Raw genomic sequence first — 23,064 nt, forward strand, 5'->3', positions numbered from 1 at the left:
GGCTTTAGGGGCAGCATCAGGGCCAGGTTGCTTGGGTGGGAGAGAGCGGAAACCGTAACCGTAAACCGTTGCAACGTTAAAGAAATGTGCCTCCCGTTTTGGGAAGAGTTATTAAAAATGTATATATGTTGATTTTCCAAATGTTATCTTTTTCAGAAAAAAAAAATAAAACCGGTGTAGGACGGCAGCCCGCGGACGGTCTGCATTTTGCTAAGGGGGAATGTGACGCCCTGGGCAAGCCAGGGGTCACAGGTCACAACACCACCACACCCCACACTCCAGGTAGGCACATCACAGCTAAACTACAAATCCTTGTTGCCTTCCTCCAGAGGCTGATGATCCACACCAGGGGGTGGGCCAGGCGGTTGGCTCCGCCCACCAAGGAGATCACAGCTCTGGAGGCGGGAGAAACCAGGCAGATTAGCTCAGGAGGAGCTTGAGTGAGGAGCTAAAGTAAACAGCAAGTGAAAGTAAGGAAAGTAAAGGAGAAAAGGAGGAAAGCAAGTGAGGTGACAAGAAGGAAGGAAAGCCTGAAGGGTCCAGCTTTGTGTAGGGCCAGATCAGCAAGGTCAGCAACGGCGGTGACTGTCTGGAGGGGGACCGTTTGGAAGTTCCTGGAAGGACCCCGTTGGCTGTGTGCCCGGTGGTCTGGAGCAGTGTTCCGAAGGACAGTCAGCACCAGGGCAGGGGCCTCTCGGACCCCGGCAAGGCTAAGAGTCGCCAAATTTGCCGAATCCGTCAGTGAAGGGGACGTAGATCCCCCAGCAACCAAGTCCCGATTGAAGGCAACAGCCCAACCTGAAGCAGAGAGACGCCGCCACCGCCAAGGCACCAGTTTCTCAGGGCCAGCGACTGCGGGCAAAGTGTAGAGCTCCTCCGGCCCAGATTGTAGTCGGGGAGCGGGTAACCGGAGGGAATCCACCGCTACCACAAGTCAACCATAGGTGCAAGGAAGAGGGACATCACCGTCACCTACCGGGAGTGCAGGTGCAGCCGTCTGTGGGACCGTCCTACCAGCCGTTTGGTTTACCGTACAAACTGTGTCCGTGTCTCAGGCTGAGTGAGTACCACAGTGCCGCAAGGCACAGCGCTGCCCCCGCGTCCCTGCGCCCACCAGGCCCCGCACCTCACAAACCATCACCGGGCCCCGGGATCACCAACCCCTGCCCACGGAGGGGCAACACAACACCTGGCTGCTCCGCATCACCATCCCCGGGATCCCCGCATTGAGCAGCGGTGGTGAAATCACCACAACCGTGGGTGGCGTCACGAACTATAACAATCCCCGCACCCAACAGACCCCTTTCACTCACGGGCGAGGAGTGTCGCTCGAGAAACCCCCGGGATCCGGCCTACGGCTCGAGCCACCACTGAGCAGCGGCCGCCGGACCCGAGCAGAAGGGGGCGAGCGTAGTGAGCTGACACCCTCCTCCCCGCCCGCGACAAGTAGCATTTAGAAGGTGGGACGGGGGAGAGTTAGGTTAGTAAGTTATTATGATAAGCTTGTCTGAAGAGATGTGTTTTTAATGTACGCTTAAAAACTTGGGGGCTGGATATTAGTCGCATTCTTTGGGGTAGTGCATTCCAGAAAACTGGAAACGAGAAAAGTCTTGGAGACGGAGGTGTGAGGTTCGTATTATGGAGGATGTTAGTCTAAGATCATTTGCGGAATGAAGGGGGCGGGTAAGATGATAGACAGATATGAGGGATGAGATATATGGTGGTGCAGAGCTGTGGAGAGCTTTGTGGGTGAGGGATATGAGTTTGTATTGTATTCTGTAGCTGATAGGTAGCCAGTGTAGTGACTGGCACAAGGTGAAGGCATTGGTAAAACGGCTGGACAGGAATATGACCCTGGCTGCTGCATTCAAGATGGATTGGAGAGGGGAGAGTTTGGTCCGAGGGAGACCAATCAATAAAGAGTTGCAGTAATCCAGGCGGGAATGAATAAGAGCGACAGTTAGGGTTTTTGCAGTTTCGAAAGTAAGAAATGGTACGATTCTGGAGATGTTTTTGAGATGCAGGAGACATGTGCGAGTGAGTGATTGTATATGGGGAATGAAGGAGAGTTCTGAGTCAAATATGACCCCAAGACAGCGAGCATGCTGCTTGGGAATAATGATTAAATCATTGAAGGTAATTGAGATGTCGGGTGTAGGTTGGTTGGTAGAGGGAAGAAACACAAGAAACTCGGTTTTGGAGAGATTCAGTTTCAGATAGAGGGAGGACATGCTTTGAGAGACAGCAGACTGACAATCTCTGGTATTTTGTAAGAAAGCAGGGGTGATGATTGGAGATGATGTATATAATTGGGTGTCATCAGCATAGAAATGGTATGGGAGACCGAATCTGCTGATGATTTGTCCAATAGGGGCGGTGTATAGAGAGAAAAGGAGAGGGCCCAAGACTGAGCCTTGAGGAACCCCAAAGGTGAGGGGGAGAGGAGTGGAGTAAGAGCCAGCAAAGGATACAGTGGAGTGGCTGGAGAGATAGGAGGAGAACCAGGCGAGAGCAGTGTCCTTGAGGCCAATAGAGCGGAGCATGGTGAGAAGTTGGTGATCCACAGTGTCAAAAGCAGCTGAGAGATCCAAGAGAAACAATAGGGAATAGTGGCCTTTAGATTTTGCTGTTAATAGATCATTTGAGACTTTGGTGAGGGCCGTTTCGGTGGAGTGTAAAGAGCAGAAACCAGATTGAGAGGGATCAAGAAGTGTGTTTTCAGATAAATAGCGGATTAGCCGAGAGTGGACCAAGCATTCCAGGAGCTTTGAAATAAAGGGAAGGTTAGAGACTGGTCTGTAGTTAGTGGCACAGTTCTGATTGAGGGAAGGTTTTTTAAGTAGAGGGGTTATGATGGCATGTTTAAATGATGAAGGAAAGATACCTGATGAAAGAGAGAGGTTAAACATTTTGGATAGATAGGTAGTGACAGCTGGGAAGAGAGCCTGAAGGAGATGTGAGGGAAGAGGCTCACTGGTGCATGTTGTTGGGTGGGAAGAGGCAAGGAGACGCATCACTTCTTCTTCTGTGACAGGCTCGAATATTGATAGTGAGCTTGAGGTGCGGGAGAGAAGGGGATCCAGGCTCTGAGGGGATTTTTCAAAGATTTCTTTGCGGATGTCGTTGATCTTTTGTAAGAGGAAAGTGGCCAGATCATCAGAGCTTAGGTTGGTGACCGGGGTCTGTGCTTTAGGGCTCAGGAGGGAGTGGAAGGTTTCAAAGAGTCGTTTAGGATTGTTGGCTAGTGAAGTGATGAGAGTGGTAAAGTATACTTGTTTAGCCAGATGGAGAGCAGAGTTATAGGTTTTGAGCATGAATTTATAGTGGATGAAGTCTTCAGCTGAAAGGGTTTTACTCATGGTTATCGCAGAGATACAGGTCCCTAAAACAGTGCTGTTTACAGAAAGAGCTCCATTTAGTGATGTCCTGGGTCTTCCAGTCTACATCCGGGTTATGCAATGTAAACCAACAGAAGCCTAACACAATTTGTGCAGGAAGGCACCCCTCCCCTATAAGAAATGAAGCTGAATTTGTTGTACACCCCTGCCCTATAACATGGAGCTGTATTTGTTGGCCACCCTTGCCCTATAACATCTTGGGCTGTATTTGCTGGGCACCCCTGCCCTATAGCATATGGAGCTGTATTTGCTATGCACCCTCACCCTATACCATATGGAGCTGTACTTGTTGTGCACCCCTGCCCTATAACATGTGGAGCTATAGTTGTTGTACACCCCTGCCCTATAACATATGGAGCTGTATTTTATTATAACATATGAAGCTGAATTTGCTGCACACCTCTGCCCTATAACATGGAGCAGTATTTGTTGGGTACCCCTGCCCTATAACATCTAGGGCAGTATTCTCTGTGCACCCCTGCCCTACAACATATGGATCTGTAGGCAACCCTGACAAACAAGCTAGACTAAAGAATTGAGACGGGCTTCCAGAATTGCTGAGCGCAGATGGAAGAGGTCTCAGTCCACTGAGCACTTCGTCACATAGAAACAATCCCTCACCACTTTCAAGTCTGCACTCACTACTGCAAAACAAACTTACTTCTCATCCCTCATATCCTCTCTATCTCACAACCCTAAACAGCTATTCAACACTTTCAACTCTCTCCTCCGTCCCCCAGCACCACCTCCCTCTCCTCTCATCTCAGCTGAAGACTTTGCATCTTTCTTCAAGCAGAAGATTCACAACATCAGAGCAAGCTTTGGCCCACAATCACCACAGCCCCTCCTCACAACTACTCAGCCTTCTTCCACCAAATCCAGCTTCTCCACCATGACAGATCATCTTTCCACTCTACTCTCAAGATCACATCTCACCACCCTTCAACTTGACCCACTGCCATCCCATCTCATGCCCAATCTCACCACAGTCATGATCCCAGCCCTAACCCATCTCTTCAACCTATCACTAACAACTGGTGTATTCCCTTCATGCTTTAAACATACACCCATCCTCAAAAAGCACTCCCTTGACTCTTCCTCTGTGTCAAACTATCGCCCCCATATAACTTCTCCCCTATGCCTCAAAACTACTGGAACAGCATATCCATCTTGAACTGTCCTCACACCTCTCCTCCTGCTCCCTCTTTGACTGGTTACAATCTGGCTACCGACCGCATCATTTCACTGAATCTGCCCTAACTAAAGTCACCAATGACCTACTAACCACCAAAGCCAAGCGGCACTACTCTGTCCTCCTCCTCCTGGACCTGTCCTCTGCCTTTGACACAGTAGACCACTCCCTCCTACTACAGATTCTCTTGTCTCTGGGCATCACAGACTTGGCTCTATCTTGGATCTCCTCATACCTAACCGACAGAATGTTCAGCTACATCTTCGGCCTGGGACAGCTCATGGAGCCACACGGCTTTCAGTATCACCTCTATGCTGATGATACACAGATCTACATCTCTGCACCTGACATCACCTCCCTACTTACCAGAATCCTACAATCTTTCCTCCTCCTCACTCAACGGCTCCAACTGACCTATCCATCAATATCAATGGCTGCTCACTTTCCCCAGGCCCACGTGCTCGCTGCCTGGGTGTGACCCTCGACTCTGCTCTCTCCTTCAAGCCACACATCAAAGCCCTCTTCACCACCTACCGCCTCCAACTCAAAAATATTTCCCAGATTCGTACATTCCTTTCCCAACAAACTGCAAAAACCCTAATGCATACCCTTATTATCTCCCGCCTGGACTATTACAACCTCCTGCTCTGTGGCCTCCCTACTGACAGTCTGGCACCCCTACAATCTATTCTAAACTATGCTGCTCAACTAAGGGTACTTTCACACTACATTTTTAACATGCGTCCTGAACATTTTTTTAACGCAAAAACTGATCCAGTACAAATGCGTTTTCATTTCAATGCATTTGCAATGGACTCGCGTCAACATGTGTTCACATGCGGTTGCATGCGGTACAGTCAGGATCCAGTGACTTGCAGTATTTTAACTTTTTTCAAAAACGCTACTTGTAGCGTTTTTGACCTGCGTCCAAATACTGCATGTCACCGGATCCTGACTATACCACACGCAACCATATGTGAACGGTGGTATGCTGATAGAAAGGATCCTGTTTGCTCTACTGAGCATGCCCAGAAACCAGCCTGGCGTGATCACAGAGCTCTCTCTCCCTCTTCTTCCACTGACTCCTTCTCCCGATCACAGAACTCCAATGCCCTCCCATACACTGCAAGTGAAAGGATCCTGTCAAATAACACTTGAGTTTGCATGCGTTCTACAGTTAATCTTCAGGATCCAGTCACATGCAGTTTACGTTTTTTTTTTACATCCGTCAAAAGCATGTTAAAAAAACGTGTGAAAGTACCCTTATCCACCTGTCTCCCCGCTACTCCCCGACCTCTCCTCTCTGACAATCCCTTCACTGGCTTCCTATTGCCCAACAACTCCAGTTCAAAACCCTAACCATGACCTACAAAGCCATCCACAACCTGTCTCCTTCCTACATCTGTAACCTAGTCTCCCGATACTTACCTGCACGTAACCTCAGATCCTTACAAGATCTCCTTCTCTACTCCTCTCTTATCTCCTCTTCCCACAATCGCATCCAAGATTTCTCCCGTGCCTCCCCCATACTCTGGAATGCTCTACCACAACATATCAGACTCTCGCCTACCATGGAAACCTTCAAAAGGAACCTGAAGACCCACCTCTCCCGACAAGCCTAAAACCTGCCGTAACCCTCAGTCCACTATAGCGCCGCACAAACATTTCTACCCTTACCTACTGTATCCTTACCTATCCTCTGTAGTAGTGATGTGTCGGTCGCGAACGATCCGACACAAAGATCCGGCTCCCTGCTGTGAACGACAGGAGCCGGATCACTAGTGTGAGCCACTAAAAATATCTAAACGGCTCTTTTCGCCGTCAAACCCCGCCCACCCGTGGCTAAACTCCGCCTACTCAGCAATCTAATTGGGCACTTGTAAGTGGGCGGGGCTTAGCCACGGGTGGGCGGGGCTTTGACGGCGTCACTATAATCTTAAATATGTGTTCACCTGGGGTGAACCCATATTTAATAAGGAGCCGAGAACGAGCTGAAAGATCCGGCTCTTTTTGGTGAACGGAGCCATAGGAACCGGATCACCAAAAAGAGCCGGACTGCCCATCACTACTCTGTAGACTGTGAGCCCTCGAGGGCAGGGTCATCTCTGCTACTGTATCGTCACCCATCCTCTGTAGACTGTGAGCACTCGAGGGCAGGGTTCTCTCTCCTCCTGTTTCTTCACCCGTCCTTTGTAGACTGTGAGCCCTCACGGGCATGGTCCTCTCTCCTACTGTTTCCTCACCCATCCTCTGTAGACTGTGAGCCCTCACGGGCATGGTCCTCTCTCCTACTGTTTCCTCACCCATCCTCTGTAAACTGTGAGCCCTCGTGGTCAGGGTCCTCTCTCCTCCTGTATCCTCACCCATCCACTGTAGACTGTGAGCTCTCGTGGGCAGGGTTCTCTCTCCTACTGTATCCTCACCTATTCTCTGTAGACTGTGAGCCCTTGAGGGCTTGGTCCTCTCTCCTACTGTATCCTCACCCATCCACTGTAGACTGTGAGACCTGGCGGGCAGGGTCCTCTCTCCTACTGTATCCTCACCCATCCACTGTAGACTGTGAGACCTGGCGGACAGGGTCCTCTCTCCTACTGTATCCTCACCCATCCACTGTAGACTGTGAGCTCTCGTGGGCAGGGTTCTCTCTCCTACTGTATCCTCACCTATTCTCTGTAGACTGTGAGCCCTTGAGGGCTTGGTCCTCTCTCCTACTGTATCCTCACCCATCCACTGTAGACTGTGAGCCCTGGCGGGCAGGGTCCTCTCTCCTACTGTATCCTCACCCATTCTCTGTAGACTGTGAGCCCTCACAGGCAGGGTCCTCTTTCCTCCTGTTTCCTCACCCATTCTCTGTAGACTGTGAGCCCTCACAGGCAGGGTCCTCTCTCCTCCTGTTTCCTCACCTATTTTCTGTAGACTGTGAGTCCTCGCGGGCTTCTTTAGTTTATGATTATTGTACTTGTCCATATAATATATGCCCCTTTTCAAATGTAAAGTGCCATGGAATAAATGGTGCTATAATAATAGTTATTGTGCACCCTGCCCTATAACATATGGAGCTGTAGTTGTTGTACACCACCGCCATTGTTCCACCACAGACCTGACATACGCATTCAGTGTGGACTCATATGGGGTGACGGCGGCAATTACCTCAGGAACATGCTGTGTGTGTGGCATTTGAATGGCAGCTCCTAACTCAGGAATGCCCATAGTGGTCACTATCCTGCTTTCCCAAAAGATAATATATAAAAGAAATGGCCGCACAGAATTTCCAACCCAGATAAGAGGCAGTGGACAGTGACCACTTTCAGTTGCTAAGAGACCGCATCTCCCATCCAGCGCTAGTGATGTGTCGTTCGCGAACGAGCCGATTCTTTGAGCCGGCTCTTTGAAGTGAACGATATGAGCCGAATCATCAAAGTGAACGAGCCATAAAGAGCCGCTTTTTTTTTTTTTTTTCCTCTGCTTCAGGGGGAAGCAGGAGATAAGGAGAAGAGTAAAGTAAACACAAGCTCTGGGCAGGAGCTGACACTTAAAGCTATACACACATAGTGGTTCTTCCTTAGTTCAGTGGGCACAATTGAGTACCAGGGAATGATGTGCTAGGGTTAAGTTTTCTGACCTCGACTGGCACATATGGTAATGTGTAGGAGGAGAGGGGCTCAGCTTGTTTGCTGATAACAATGGACCCCTGACATGTTCATTTAACCCTGTAAGGTTTTCTTTCTGGCATAAAAAAGAGAAAATCATTGATAATAGCCATGTCTCCATTCCTTCAATGTTTAGTGGAAGCTGCTGTGTGTGTGTGTGTGTGTGTGTGTGTGTGTGTCTGTGTGTGTGTGTGTCTGTGCATGTGTGTGTGTGTGAGAGTGTCTGTGCATGTGTGTATATGTGTGTATGTGTATGTATGTGTGTGTGTGTGTGTGTGTGTGAGAGTGTCTGTGCATGTGTGTGTGTGTGTGTGTGTGTGTGTGTGTGTATTTTTTTTTGTGACCACAATTGATATTTTTTTACTAGTTTGGTGACTACATACAACATATTCATTAGCCTCTATATGCATGTGTCTGTGGCGTTCTGGTGTCACAATTCTCGCAGTTAAGACTTTTTTTCTATTTCTGTTACAAATCCTGGCATTTTTAGATGTAAATAGATCTGACATCTGCACACATCTATAAAACACTTTTTTTTGCATCGCTTCCTAATTATCAGTGGCGTAACTAGAGTCTGGTGAGCCACAGTGTGAAATGTAGACCTGGGCACTCCCCCACCTGTCACACTCCGCGCGCACACATGTTGGTCAGATCATATGTATGGGCCCCGTGTATATATGTCCCTTATCCTGGTATATATGGTGTTCCCCTCCCACCACCATAGTCATACAATTATTATAACGCATCCCCATATTCCTCCATATATCACAATGTACCCTCATAGTCATTTATATATTATAATGCATCCCATAGTCCCCCATAGTCATCCAATTATAATAATGCACCCCCATTATCCTCCATATAGTATAATACTGCCTCACAGCCCTCATATAGTATAATGCAGCCTCACAGCCTTCCACATAGCATAATGCAGCCTCACAACTCGCCATAGACTATAATGCACCCCCCTCCTCCCCCATAATCCTCTGGCGAGCGTGTACTCATTAAAAAATAAATCTGTACTTACCTCTCCTGGTTTCCCCGCAGCCTAATGTGACTCACGATATCGCCACAGCGATGTCACTGCGGCGATATCGTGAGTGCATCGCCACGTGTGACCCGGCAAAATCGCCCCACAATTTATCGCTGGTCGCAGTCGCGAAGTTTTCGGTCCGGACCGAAAACCACGCAACTGCAATCTAGCGACATCGCTGCATGTGACACCTTCACACCAGCGACTTCAGGAGCTGCACTATAGCTACTGGAGACACTGGTGTGATGCTATGGCATCACACAGCGACATTGCAGGAGAAGTCGCAGGTGAGATCGTCACATATGACATCTCACCCGTGACGTTGATGCGGTGGGCGGGGTCACACGGTCATCAGCGACGTTGCCCACCACATTGACATGTGTGACAGGGCCCTTACTTTAATTCAGAGATGGGAAACTTCAGGTCTTGAGTGTCACACACAGTGTAGATGATTCAATTATCAACTGTGCAATACTAAAGACCCCGTCAGACAGGGAGGTATCACTGGCGATGTTGCTGCAACTTAGTAGGCATGGTCAAGTTACAATGACATCGCCAGTGTGTCGCCTCGTGTGACAGGGCAATTTCCCGCTGCCATCGCTCATCTCCTGAATTCGGAGGTTGCCTAGCACTGCTGGGAAACCTGGCGATGAGGAGCAGGCGATCTGAACACATTGCCGCGTGTGACGCAGCAATAGTGTTCTGACACATGACGGGAGCCATACAAAGTATAGCCCCCTGCCTCGCCTGGACCTACAGGCATGTTCAGAGGCGATCCTCCACCAGTGTGACAGTACCATAAGGAAATCCTGAACACATGACCTGCACCCTCCAGACCTGGAGGTCCTCACCTCTGCTTTAGTTGATCAATGTGTGATTGCTGTAGGGCAGCACCCGACACCTCGGATGATCAGCTCTTATTAATGTTGGCCAGATATGCTGTTATGAAGGTGCTCCATCTTGTATGTAGTGACAGCGGCTAGATACCGCACATCCGCCCTCCAGCCATCACACATCGATTACCTATAGTAAGGCCAGACCATCAATGTTAGTCAGGACAACCTCTATACATTTGTTTCATGTGCAATACTACCTCAATGACATTTATTGTCACTTAACTGTTAAAAAAGTTGGTATGTAACTAGTGTTGCATTGCCATATTGTGTTCCACTTGCTGGGATTTGTAGTGCTGTGCACCACCAGCAGAAGGTGGACCCATGCTATGTTAGCATTTAAACATTTCTGTTCCAGGTTGTGTTGAAATAAACTGATTTTGCTATTCAGTATCCTATGCTTCCATATTTTGGTGTGCGTGCAGTGTGTGTGTACAATGTGTGTATGTATGTGTGTCCTTTGTGTTCAGTATGTACAGTGTGTGTGTACAATGTGTGTGTACAATGTGTGTATGTATGTGTGTCCTTTGTGTTCAGTATGTACAGTATGTGTGTACAATGTGTGTATGTATGTGTGTCCTTTGTGTTCAGTATGTACAGTGTGTGTGTACAATGTGTGTATGTATGTGTGTCCTTTGTGTTCAGTATGTACAGTGTGTGTGTACAGTGTGTGTGTACAATGTGTGTATGTATGTGTGTACAATGTGTTCAGTATGTACAGTATGTGTGTGTACAGTGTATGTGTGTCCTTTGTGTTCAGTATGTACAGTGTGTGTGTGTTGCACATATAGTGACAGGCAGCACAGTAATTGCAACTCGCCTTTATTTTCAGGAATTATAATCTTTTGTAGGAGCGACACATATCACAGCACTGACTAATGTAGAAAGGACATGTACAAAAAACACCACATAAAAGAGGAGCGAGGGCCCTGTCCAGAAGAGCTGACAATCTGAGGAAACGGAAACAATAATGCTAAAAACTGTTTTTACTGCTTCACTAGATACATACAAGGGTAGAATGAGGTTCCCAATGTACAGGGGAGGTTCTGTATCATCACAAGGTGCAGCAGAGGGGTTTTTTTTAAAAAAAGAGCCGTTTTTTTGAGCCGAAAGAGCCGATTCTTTTTGGTGAGCCGAGCCAAATGAGCCGGCTCATCAAAAAGAGCCGGACTGCCCATCACTAGCCCACCGCACAGTGCGCACTGCCCAACTTCAAAATGGCGACAGAGAAGTTCCTAACGTCTCGGTCTTCCTCTCTAATTGGTTGAGTCTGCGGCCGAAACCAACTGAAAGACCAATCATCTGTGAGAGACTTGTGACACAGCCGCGGGATACAACGATAGGCCACAGCCTACAGAATACCGATTGGCCGCGGATAGATATTTGTCTGTGATTGGTGGAACTTCCAAGTCTAAGGTCTGCGATTGGTCAACCGCTCGTGAAGTTTCTGGAGTGCGGAAGAAAGATCTGGAAGGTTCTGGAGGTGGAGCTGCGTGTGTACAAGAGCCTGGCAGTCACGGAGGCTGAGCATTCCGGCGCTGAGTCCCAGGTAGGTGCTGCTGAGCGGCCAGGACGGCGTGCAGGTGGCGGGCAACGGCAGGGCTGGGTTATATAAGCTGAGGAGGCAGGGAGGGGTATGTGACAGGGGCTGCGGCCCCCATTCTAAGGATGGACGGGCCCCACTGATTATAAAGTGGCCAGCAGTAACATCTGGACTGGCCACATCTGTAACGAAGCCCTCTACTGTGCGAAGTCTGAGGTCTCTAAATAGAATGTATAGTAAGGTTTCCACTCACTGACAGCAAGCAGGCGTGTGAGAGAGCGCGTGTGCAGTGCGTCGTGGTGTGTTCACGCGTGTGCGGTGCGTCGTGGTGTGTTCACGCGTGTGCGGTGCGTCGTGGTGTGTTCACGCGTGTGCGGTGCGTCGTGGTGTGTTCACGCGTGTGCAGTGCGTCGTGGTGTGTTCACGCGTGTGCGGTGCGTGGCAGCTTGTGCTTGACTTGCTTACGCGTGTGTAGTGCCTGGCGGTGTGTGTGTGGCGACTTGTTCACTCTTGTGCGGTTTGTGGCGGTGTGTGAAGTGCGTGGTGTGTGCTGAGGCTCTACATAGAGAAGAGATGGAGCTTTGTACAGAGAACGGGCATTGTCCACAGGCAGCGGGCATCAGCGCCTTAGAGCTGGAGAATGAGGGGCTATGTGCCCGTGGCACTATGTACCCTCGGATATATCCGCAGATTTCCCGCAGCTGCTCCCTGGAATCTGCAGCTATACATTGCTGCGGGATTCCCGTGAAATATCTGCGGGAAATTTGCGGACATTCGTGCGACTTACCTGCGGAAGTCCCGGCCTATATCTCCATAGTGGATAGGTGGGACTTCCGCATGTAATTCCGCAGGAATTACATAGCCTTAAAGCCTTGTGCACACTAGACGGAAGTTCCCATGGATTTGCTGCATGTTTTGCTGCAGAAAATGTTCATAACATCTCTGCAGTGAATCACCAGCAAATCCTATGGGGAAAAAAATGCTGAGCGCACTATGCGGATTTTGACAGCTGCATGTTTTGCTGCGGGATTCCCGCAGCAAAAACAATTGCATGTCACTTATTTTCCGCAGGAATCTCCAGTAATACCATTCCTGGCCGCGGTTACCTGTACTGAACTCCGGAGCTGTCACCTGAGCGCTCCTCTGCATCGAAGGAAGTGACTCCGGTGTCTTCTATCAAGGCAGGTAAGTATGGGATCCTGCGGAAAAATCTGCAGGAATAATTCACATGCGGCAGATTTTTCCGCAGGGAAATCCGCACTATTTCCGCTGCGGAAAAAAGCGCAGCATGGGCACAGCAGTTCCTAAATGCCATAGAAATGGCTGGGGACTCGCTGTACTGCAGACTTTTGAAAAATCCGCGGAATTTCCGCGAAAAATTGCTGCAAATTTTCTGCAGCATGGGCACATAGCCTTAAAGTGAACCTGTCAGGTGCAATATGCACCCAGTACCACTAGTAGTACTGAGTACATATTACTAATCCCTGCCTAACCGTCCTTGTATACACTAGCATAGATAAAGGGATCTATATAAAAAGTATTTCTAAAGATCTTTTATCGTATGCTAATGAGCTCTGGGACTAGTCCCCTGAGCATTAGTTCCCCTGGCCAGTCGTCTCCATTAGCATGTTAGTATGCCCACAGGGGTGTGCTAACATGCTAATGAATGTGCAGCGTCACAGGATGATCTCACTCACTTCTCTGCTGCCATCGCCGCGTGACGCTGGCGTGCGCACCACCCTGGAGGTTCGGCCATGCCCACTGCTTCAGTTTGAAGCCAGGACACGTACACCCGGCTTTATAGTGCGCATGACCGAAGGTCCGAGGTCATGCACACAGAGCCGAAATCCAGCGTACCCACAGGGGTGTACTAGCATGCTAATGGAGACGATGCCCTTGGGACTAGTCCCCGTGCTCATTAGCATACAATCTTTAGAAATACTTCTTCTAAAGATCTCTTTATCTATGCTACTAGATACAGGGACGGTAAGGCAGGGATTAGCAATATGCACCCAGCACTGCTCAGGGTTCTTGGTGCATATTGGACCTGACAGATTCCCTTTAACACAAAGCTTTGCCAAGTGTCTGCCACAGTAGTTTTTTATTTTTATTTATTTTTTTTGTTTGCTATTGTTTTGTTAACCTTTATCTGTAAGTTTTTGGGGTTTTTTTCTGTTTTTTTTCCTTTGAGACCTGTAGCTTTTCTTCTTATTTCCACTGATTGATTTGTTTGTAGTGTCTGGTGGTTTGCATTTTGTAACTAAGGCTGTGTGCGCTCTGCACGGCACCTAAAAGGTGCGCAGCTGAAAAGCTCCGTTCTGAAGCGCATGGTGCCGGCAGAGAACGTGCGCTCTGCATGCTGCCTCTCCCTGTAGACAGCATGCAAACCGCACAGAAGAACGCAGCGATTTGGGCAGCAGCCGAATCGCTGCGTTCTAATATGCCACATGCGCACGGCTCCTGCACAATCTCCATAGACTGTGCAGGGGACGCAGGACGCATTCAGTTACGCTGCGGTGCAGAACACAGCGTAACTTCATGCAATACGCACACGTGCGCACATAGCCTAACCCTTTTTTTTTTTTTTTTTTTCCTTCTGTTTCTAATTGAGTTTTTAGGACTAGTTTTTTTTTTTTCAGCTTGTTTCTGCTTCTCCTAAGGCTATGTGCCCACGGAAAGCTTGCTCCTGCGGATTTTGCCGCAGAAAACCTGCGGATTTTTCTGGATTTTCCAGATAAATCCGCAGGGTTTAGCATGTACAGACACTCCCCATGTTATCCTATGGGACATGGGGAGTGCAGTGTCCACGCTGCGGAAAGTGCGGCTGCGGAACATGTTGTGGATGTCCCGCAGCCGCACGTAATTGCATGTCAATTATTCATGCGGAATTACCTGCAGAAATCCCGGCCCTCCACTATGGAGATAGAGGCCGGGACGTCTGCAGGTAAGCCGCATGAATGTCTGCATGTTTCCCGCAGCTATGCCGCTGTAATCTCGCAGCTAAAAATAGCTGCGGACGCCGGCGATTAGCTGCGGGAAACATGCGCTTGTACCTGCGCGTACATAGCCTTAGTGTAAGGCGCAGCAGCCAATAAGACTGTGTGTGTGTGTGTGTGTGTGTGTGTGTGTGTGTATATGTATGTATGTGTGTATATATATATATATATATATATATTACGTGTGTGTGTGTGTGTCCTTCCCGGAGGGATATCTGGCTATCTGTGTCGAGACTCCTAACAGAGGCTCCACGGACCTTTTTTGATTGCATATTTGGCATATAGAAAGAGATTTTTCTTTAAAGGGAGAGTTCTACAGTAATCTTCTGGCAAGTTGACTTTTTTGAGAGCTCTGGTGCCCATATGAATCCTATTTTACCTGCTAATGTCGCCGTGTACCTCCTTTGGTTGCCCCCATCCTACGTGCACCCCCGTTTCTACATGTGATAGTGTGATACTAATGTGCAGTGCATTCCCACAGGTGTCTGGCTACACCACTAACTGGAAAAATCCTGCAGAAGAATGGGTAAAGACTATTACAAGACCCTTGGACTGGCCAAGGGGGCATCAGAGGAAGACATCAAGAAGGCGTACAGGAAACAAGCCCTGAAATATCACCCTGATAAAAACAAGGATCCGGGGGCAGAGGAGCGCTTTAAAGAGATTGCCGAGGCCTACGATGTGCTGAGCGACCCCAAAAAGAGGGAGATATTTGACAAGTACGGAGAGGAGGGTATGTACACACTGGAGGGTATATGCCACATCTGAACCCTAGTTGTAAGGTGCCATAGAAGTGATGATCCCGACACCGAGGGGTGTGATGGGTGACACGGAGCGCTTCTCCGGCATAGGCGGCTGAGATCGGTACACTCGGTGACATTGATTTCCTGCTCCTAACTACGTGGTGACCACGATGTCTGCATGTTCCTTCGGTCACAGTTACAAGTGTGGAATTATGATATCTCCTGGCAACTAGTATACATTCACACCCTAAAAATGCTCCCAAGAACCAGTGCGGGCATGTTGTATTAGCACATGGTGTGTTTGAGCTTACTGCGTGGCATGCGGTACCCCCCCTTCCCCCGGCAGATTGAGGGCTGGGCACTTTCTTATTACTTCTTTATTGAGCCTGGCAATTCCTGTCTATAAAGTGCCAACTTTTATTCTCTCGTGTCTCTTTTATTGAATTTGCACATACTTAGGTAGAATATCTGGATTACTGTTGCCTCAAGTGGCAAAGTATGGTCCACGGGGGCTGTCAGATGATCTACTTTATCCACAAGCTGCTTTAACTGAGGATCTGAAATAAAAAAAAATGTATGTAGAGCCGTGCCTGAGCAGGTCCTGTCCTGCCGGAGCCTCAGGATTTCTGCGGATCAGGACATGTCTCTTGCTTTTGTCTTTTCCCTTAATTTCAGTTCATTTGCTGTCTTATTCATGTTCTATTTCTTGAAGCGTTTTTCTCAAGATCACTGTTCATGAGTATAACGTTCCCCAACTTCCCCAGCCTCCCGCTTCCCTGGGGCGGTGGACTCCTGATTGATGGTTGGGACCAATGGCCTGGTCGAGCTGCTGGGCCGGACTTCACGCTCTCTGATGCTGCCCTAGTAGAGGCGGCATTGCCTCCGCAGCATCAGAAGAGCACAGGGTCACTGATCCGCTTCGCTATAGCAAACAACTTGCACTGCATACCTAGAAGACCGGCCACCTCTGATAGACTGCAAAGGTGGCCATTGACCTGGGCAGAGTATAGAAAAGAAAAAAAACACACCGTTCTTGATGAGTGTTTTGTTCTTACATTCACTTTGCAGTCTTAATCCTTTATCCTGTTCTAAAAACTCCCTATAAGTGCATTCATAGATGTTAATATCTCCCATGGTACCTGGTAATGTATCATGCTGATGCATCCCTCCCTATTAAAGCTTAGTATTGAACCTTATTGCCAGCCAATAATCTGTCACATGACTCCTGAGAGCTCACAGAAAGGAAGTAAGTTCGTTTTCAGCCCACTGTTTTGCATTCTGTCATTGCCATTGTTCTGTTTTTGTTTTTTTTTTTTGTTTTTTCTCATGTGACTAGGACATTTGCGTCACACTATGATTTAAGGTCCTGGCAAGTAAGTTTAGGACGTTTCACTTTGTGCTTTTATACTAGTGACTTTACTTATCTTTTTGAACAGGTCTGAAAGGAACTCCAGGAGGAGGAGGAGGCGGTGGTGGTGGTCCCAATGGTCCTTCCTTCAGCTATACTTTCCATGGAGATCCTCACGCCATGTTTGCAGAGTTCTTTAGAGGTCGTAACCCATTTGATTCCTTCTTTGGAAGGGGAGAAGAGGAGATGGAGACAGATGACCCATTCTCAGGATTTGGCGGCATGGGCGGCTTTGGTCATTTAGGTGGCTTCCCCAGAGCTGCCCCTGGACAGCGTGAGGTAATCCCCAAGAAGCAAGACCCTCCTGTGATCAGGGAGCTGCCAGTTTCACTAGAAGAAATCTATACTGGGTGCACCAAGAAGATGAAGATCTCTCACAAACGATTGGGCCCGGATGGAAGGAGTGTACACACCGAGGACAAGATCCTCACCATCCAGGTGAAGAAGGGCTGGAAGGAGGGCACCAAGATCACTTTCCCAAAGGAAGGCGACGAGACTCATAACAACATCCCGGCCGATATTGTGTTTGTGTTGAAAGACAAACCTCATTCAGTATTCAAGCGAGATTCATCGAATCTGATCTACACATCGAAGATCAGCCTACGAGAGGTGAGAGATCGTAGATGAGATCTTGTGTACAATGACCACATTGCGATACCAGTGTTGGCTGCACAGTTGCTGTTTCTTTCTCAGTTACCTCTTTGGGTTTATAGTCCATTACCACACCCACTAGCCCAATGGCTGGTAATTAGGAACAAAAGATTGTATAGTAATAAAACAATTGTTAAATTTAGTATCTATTCTCTCTATCATATCTTACATTGTTTTTTTTTTTTTTTTTTTTTTTTTTTTTTTTTTCCTTCTCCCAGGCTCTCTGTGGCTGCTCCATCACAGTCCCCACCCTTGACGGTCGCAACATTCCACTTGTCAGCAAAGACATAGTCAACCCAGGGACGAAGCGCAAGATTCACGGAGAAGGACTTCCACTTCCCAAGGCTCCTGAACAACGGGGGGATCTCGTAGTGGAGTTTGACATTCGTTTCCCCGAACGTCTGCCTGTAGCTTCTCGGGAAACACTAGAACGGGTGCTGCCTGCCTAATGACCATGCTGACCCCACCTAAGATGGCACAGACCAAAGCGGCACTGATAGGCCCTGCTCCAAGTGCTGTCAGTTCCTAAGAAGCCGGAGAGACATCTGAATGGGGCATTATACTCATGAGCAAGAGGCACAATGAGTCAAAATATATCTAGAAATTCTTTTGTTTTTTAATTTTTGTTTTTTTTTTTCTCAGTTGCGCTACACCTATGTAGCTAAAGAAGTCCTGAACCACTGAATGTCTTAAGGTGATGGCGATTTTTAACAGTCTCCTGTTACATGAAATTCTCCATATTAGCAGCATGGCGGTTGTATGTGCACTTATTACATACTTAGTCTCTAGACTGTTAGATATAACACTAAGTGGCTGAATCTCAAGCGTCTCGCAGCAGATCACATTTTACCAATCATCTCATTTTTGTATTACTGGAATTCAGCTAGAAATCAGTGCTGACTGGTGCAGCACGCTTGCCCCCCTTACTACCAGTGTTAGGCCTTGTGCGCACTAGACGGAATTACCCGCGGATTTGCTACATGTTTCGCTGCAGAAAATGTTCATAACATCTCTGCAGTGATTCACCAGCAAAAGCTGTGCGCACTAGGCAGATTTTGACAGCTGCATGTTTTGCTGCGGGATTCCCACAGCAAAAACAGTTGCATGTCACTTCTTTTCCGCAGGTAGCTGCGGGACTGGCTACCGGAGGAATCTCCAGTAATACCAGTCCCGGCCGCGGTTACCTGCACTGAACTCCGGAGCGATCACCTGAGCTCCGGAATGCAGCCTAGACTAAACTGCGAGCGCCGAGTGATTGTTTCCCTGGCGATTGCAGTTTAGTTCAGGCTTGGCTGATCTCCGGAGCTCAGGTGACAGCTGTAGAGAGACCGGGCTGCACTCCGGAGCTGTCACCTCAGCTCCAGAGATCAGCCCGGCCTGAACTAAACGGCAATCGCCGGGGAATCAATCACTCGGCGCTCGCAGTTTAGTCTAGGCTGCACTCCGGAGCTCAGGTGAGAGCTCCGGAGCTCAGTGCAGGTAACCGCGGCCAGGCCTGGTATTACTGGAGATTCCTCCAGTAGCCAGTCCGACGCTGGCTGCAGCATTTCCGCACCAAATCCGCAGCAAAACTCAACAACCCGCATGCGGATTTGGATGTGGATTTCGGTGCGGTATATTCCCGCAGGTGCGGAAATCTTACTGAGCCTCCGGAATTTTCTTTAGAAAATTCCTCTTTCTAGTGCGCACAGGGCCTTAGCCCATCACTCTGCCCTTAGTGGTATTGTGCATGCCACAAAGTGCCCAGTACTCTGGTCAGAGATGAATGCGGCTAGCAGTCTTCTGGAAGTGGCCTCTGGATTAATCAGGGAGGAGGCCATTTCATAAAATATATATCATCTTTTTTAAATTTCCTAGCGTTCATTAAGAATATAACTAATGTACCGGTGTTGTTGCAATGCTTTGTTTTCTTTTTAATAGGAGGCTTTTTTTTTTTTTTTTTTTTTATAATATTAAAAGCCCATTTTCTTGTATACTTGCATTTTTTTTAACCTAGCCGGTGCCATGGAGCTGCACGGACATGTATGTCAAATGACTGGCTAACTCCAGTGCTCCCACTATGAATACATTTGTATTTGTGCTGTAAATATTATATATAGCTTTTTATTTTAATCGGATTGTCCTGTGTCAGTGTTTCATACTTAATAGACAGGTGACTGGATCTGTGTGAGGTTGGGCCGGTGAATGTATGACGTTTCGGATAGAGATATTTTTGTTGTATTGTTTGTAAAAAAAAATTGCTGACATTTCCTAATACTGCCTATGTGCCCAGCGACTGGCCACGGGATGCCCTGTAAGAGTGGCATGGAGGTCCTGGACAAAGACAAACATCTCCAACACTAAATAAAGTATTTTCAATAAATACCATTTGCATTTCTTCATTTTTGGTCTGTATCAGTCATTGGATGATAAAATTATATCTCCCTTTTCGAAATGCCATGGACTACTGTCATTGGATAATTCCAGTATCTTTGTGTGGTCCACTTTAGAAAGCACATGGGGGCACTCTGGTATTGTCATTGGTGCGCTTTAATCAAATGACCCTATCACCAGGATTTTCGTATATAACTCCTGGAGCAGTTGCTGGCTGCTTTGGTTGGCTGCAAAGGGCAAAATAACCTTGGCCCTTCCTACCCTAATATCAGCCCCCAGTTGTCTGCTGTATCTTGGCTGGTTTTAGGGCCGTTTCAGATCAGCGGTATTCTGCCGCACTCGCAGATCCGGCACAAGGGCATTACAGTACTTTACAGTTCACAGACAGTGCGGCAAACCCCGGTCACATGCTCCAGTCACATGACCCTATGTGCCCGGAGCTTGCCAGTGAACTGTAAAGTACTGTACTGCCCTTATGCCAGATCTGCGAGTGCGGCAGAATATCGCTGATCTGAAACGGCCCTAAGGAAAATGGAGGGGACCCTATGGTTTTTTTGTTGTGTGTGTGTGGGTTTTTTTTTTTTAAAAAAAAAAACCCCACAAACAAAACATAGTCTAAAAAAAAAAAAAAAAAGTGTGGGATCCTGTCTATTTTTAATAATCAGCTGAGGAATGCAGCCCGCAGCAGCTGCTGCTGTTCCTGTGCTGGATATGAAAATTGGGGGGACCCCACGTAATTTTTTTTTTTTATTTTAAAAATGCTGCAACATCTGGCTCTCTGTATCTATTCTATCTATTTTATGTCCTCTCTTTATATATCTCTGTTCTATCTTTCTTCGGCGCTCCATTGGGAGACCCAGACGATTGGGTGTATAGCACTGCCTCCGGAGGCCACACAAAGCAATTACACTAAAAAGTGTAAGGCCCCTCCCCTTCTGGCTATACACCCCCAGTGGGATCACTGGCTCACCAGTTTTCTGCTTTGTGCGAAGGAGGTCAGACATCCACGCATAGCTCCACTGTTTAGTCAGCAGCAGCTGCTGACTATATCGGATGGAAGAAAAGAGGGCCCATATGGGGCCCCCAGCATGCTCCCTTCTTACCCCACTTGTGGTTTGTAAGGTTGAGGTACCCATTGCGGGTACGGAGGCTGGAGCCCACATGCTGTTTTCCTTCCCCATCCCCCTGAGGGGCTCTGAGGAAGTGGGATCTTACCGGCCACCAAGCCCTGAGGCCGGGCTCCATCCACAGACCCATAGAACCTGCTGGATGTGGAGCGGGAGTGCCGTTCAGGGACAAGGCCCTGCAACTTTCAGGTACTCTGTGTCCCCGTATGGCAGGCCACGCACACCCCAGGCTTGCTGGGTGTGCTAGTGCGCCGGGGACTGTAGCGCTGTGCGCTGGGCTTATAGTCCCCGCAGATTACTGGGGGACTTTATGTGTGTGGATCGCCGCGCCGACCGCCCCTGGAGCGGCGGCGCAGCTGCGACTTGTAGTGCGCCGGGGACGCGCCGACCGCGCTTTTACGGCGGCGGCGCTTCTAACTTTAGTCCCCGGTTTTCTGCGGCCTAGCTCCGCTTCGTTAACGCCCCCCACCCTGTCAATCAGGGTAGGGGAGAGACGTTGTTCACTCGGCAGCGCCGAGGGCTGGAGCACGATTTACATGCTCCAGCCCTCTCACTGAGCACAGTAGGACACAGGCTCCGCGCTTTTTCTCTGTGCACGCCCTAGGCCCGCCCCCAGGCTTGCAGCTCCCCAGGACGCCGGCAGCCATTATACACATGCAGTCTGGCTGGAGAACGGACGCAGGCTCTGAGGGACCCAGGCTAGGGGTTTCTGGCGACCACACACCCGCGCTAAGCGGGCGGTAAGCAGCACATACGTGCGGCCCCACTAGTGCCACAGTGTTATATTTGTGTACTGCACTGTAAGGTCGCTTCTTGGCTGTACACCCTATATTGCTTTGAGGAGACAACAGCATGTCATCCGCAAAACGCAAGGGTGCCAAGGCACGGGCTGTATACACTGCTTGTACAGCATGTGGGGCTAATCTACCAGCAGGCTCCAACGACTCTCATTGTGTGCAATGTTCAGTCCCAGTGGCACTTCGTCAGCCAGAGCCTATTGTGGTGGTAGCCCAGGCAGAGACGCCTGTGAACCCTACCCCGGTGACGGGGACAGAATTTGCAGTCTTTGCTGATAAAATGTCTGTGACTATGACAAAAATCCTGGAGACCTTGCAGTCCAGGCCAGTTGCTCAGACCATGGACACCGCTGTGTCTATGTTCCCCGGCCCCCCTCAGCTGGAATTAATCCGTAATTCAAGGGGGTCCCAGGCATCACAGGCTGAGGGCTCTGACTCCGATGACAGTCCCAGTCCGCCTAAGCGAGCTCGCTGGGAGAGACCCTCCACGTCATCACGCGGATCAGGGTCTCAGCGAGAAGGGTCTCTATATGATGGCTCAGAGGTGGGTGATCAGGAGTCTTGTCCTGACGCCGCACTCAATTTGGATACGCCAGATGGTGACGCCATGGTAAATGACCTTATAGCGGCCATCAATAGGCTGTTGGATATTTCTCCCCCAGCCCCTTCTGCAGAGGAGGCAGCTGCACAGCAGGAGAAATTCCATTTCCTGTATCCCAAGCGTAAATTGAGTACTTTTCTGGACCAGTCTGACTTCAGAGAATCCATCCAGAAACACAATACTTATCCGGACAAGCGTTTTTCTAAACGCCTTAAGGATACCCGTTATCCTTTTCCCCCTGACGTGGTCAAACGCTGGACCCAGTGTCCAAAAGTGGACCCTCCAATATCCAGGCTTGCAGCTAGATCCATAGTTGCAGTGGAGGATGGGGCTTCACTTAAAGATGCCAATGACAGACAGATGGACCTTTGGTTGAAATCTGTCTATGAAGCTATTGGCGCGTCGTTTGCTCCAGCATTCGCGGCCGTGTGGGCGCTCCAAGCTATTTCAGCTGGTCTGGCACAGGTGGACTCTCTCATACGTCCAGCAGTGCCGCAAGTGGCGTCCCTAACTACGCAAATGTCTGCGTTTGCGACCTACGCTATCAATGCGGTACTGGACTCTACGAGCCGTACCTCAATGGCATCCGCCAACTCTGTAGTTTTGCGCAGAGCCTTGTGGTTAAAGGAATGGAAAGCAGATTCTGCTTCTAAAAAATG

General features: G+C 48.8%; 1 protein-coding gene across 1 annotated transcript; it reads left to right on the forward strand.

Moving 5' to 3' along the window:
• The first annotated feature begins 11,615 nt into the window (after positions 1-11,615).
• On the forward strand, positions 11,616-18,911 carry DNAJB1 (DnaJ heat shock protein family (Hsp40) member B1). Its single transcript, XM_075346314.1, has 4 exons — positions 11,616-11,715; positions 15,187-15,438; positions 16,885-17,465; positions 17,726-18,911. Exons 2-4 carry the CDS (start codon positions 15,228-15,230, stop codon positions 17,954-17,956), a joined length of 1,023 nt encoding a protein of 340 aa, XP_075202429.1. The 5' UTR covers positions 11,616-11,715; positions 15,187-15,227; the 3' UTR covers positions 17,957-18,911.
• Positions 18,912-23,064: the final 4,153 nt, after the last annotated feature.

The sequence above is a fragment of the Anomaloglossus baeobatrachus genome, chromosome 4, assembly GCF_048569485.1.
Source record: "Anomaloglossus baeobatrachus isolate aAnoBae1 chromosome 4, aAnoBae1.hap1, whole genome shotgun sequence".
NCBI classification, from domain to species: domain Eukaryota; kingdom Metazoa; phylum Chordata; class Amphibia; order Anura; family Aromobatidae; genus Anomaloglossus; species Anomaloglossus baeobatrachus.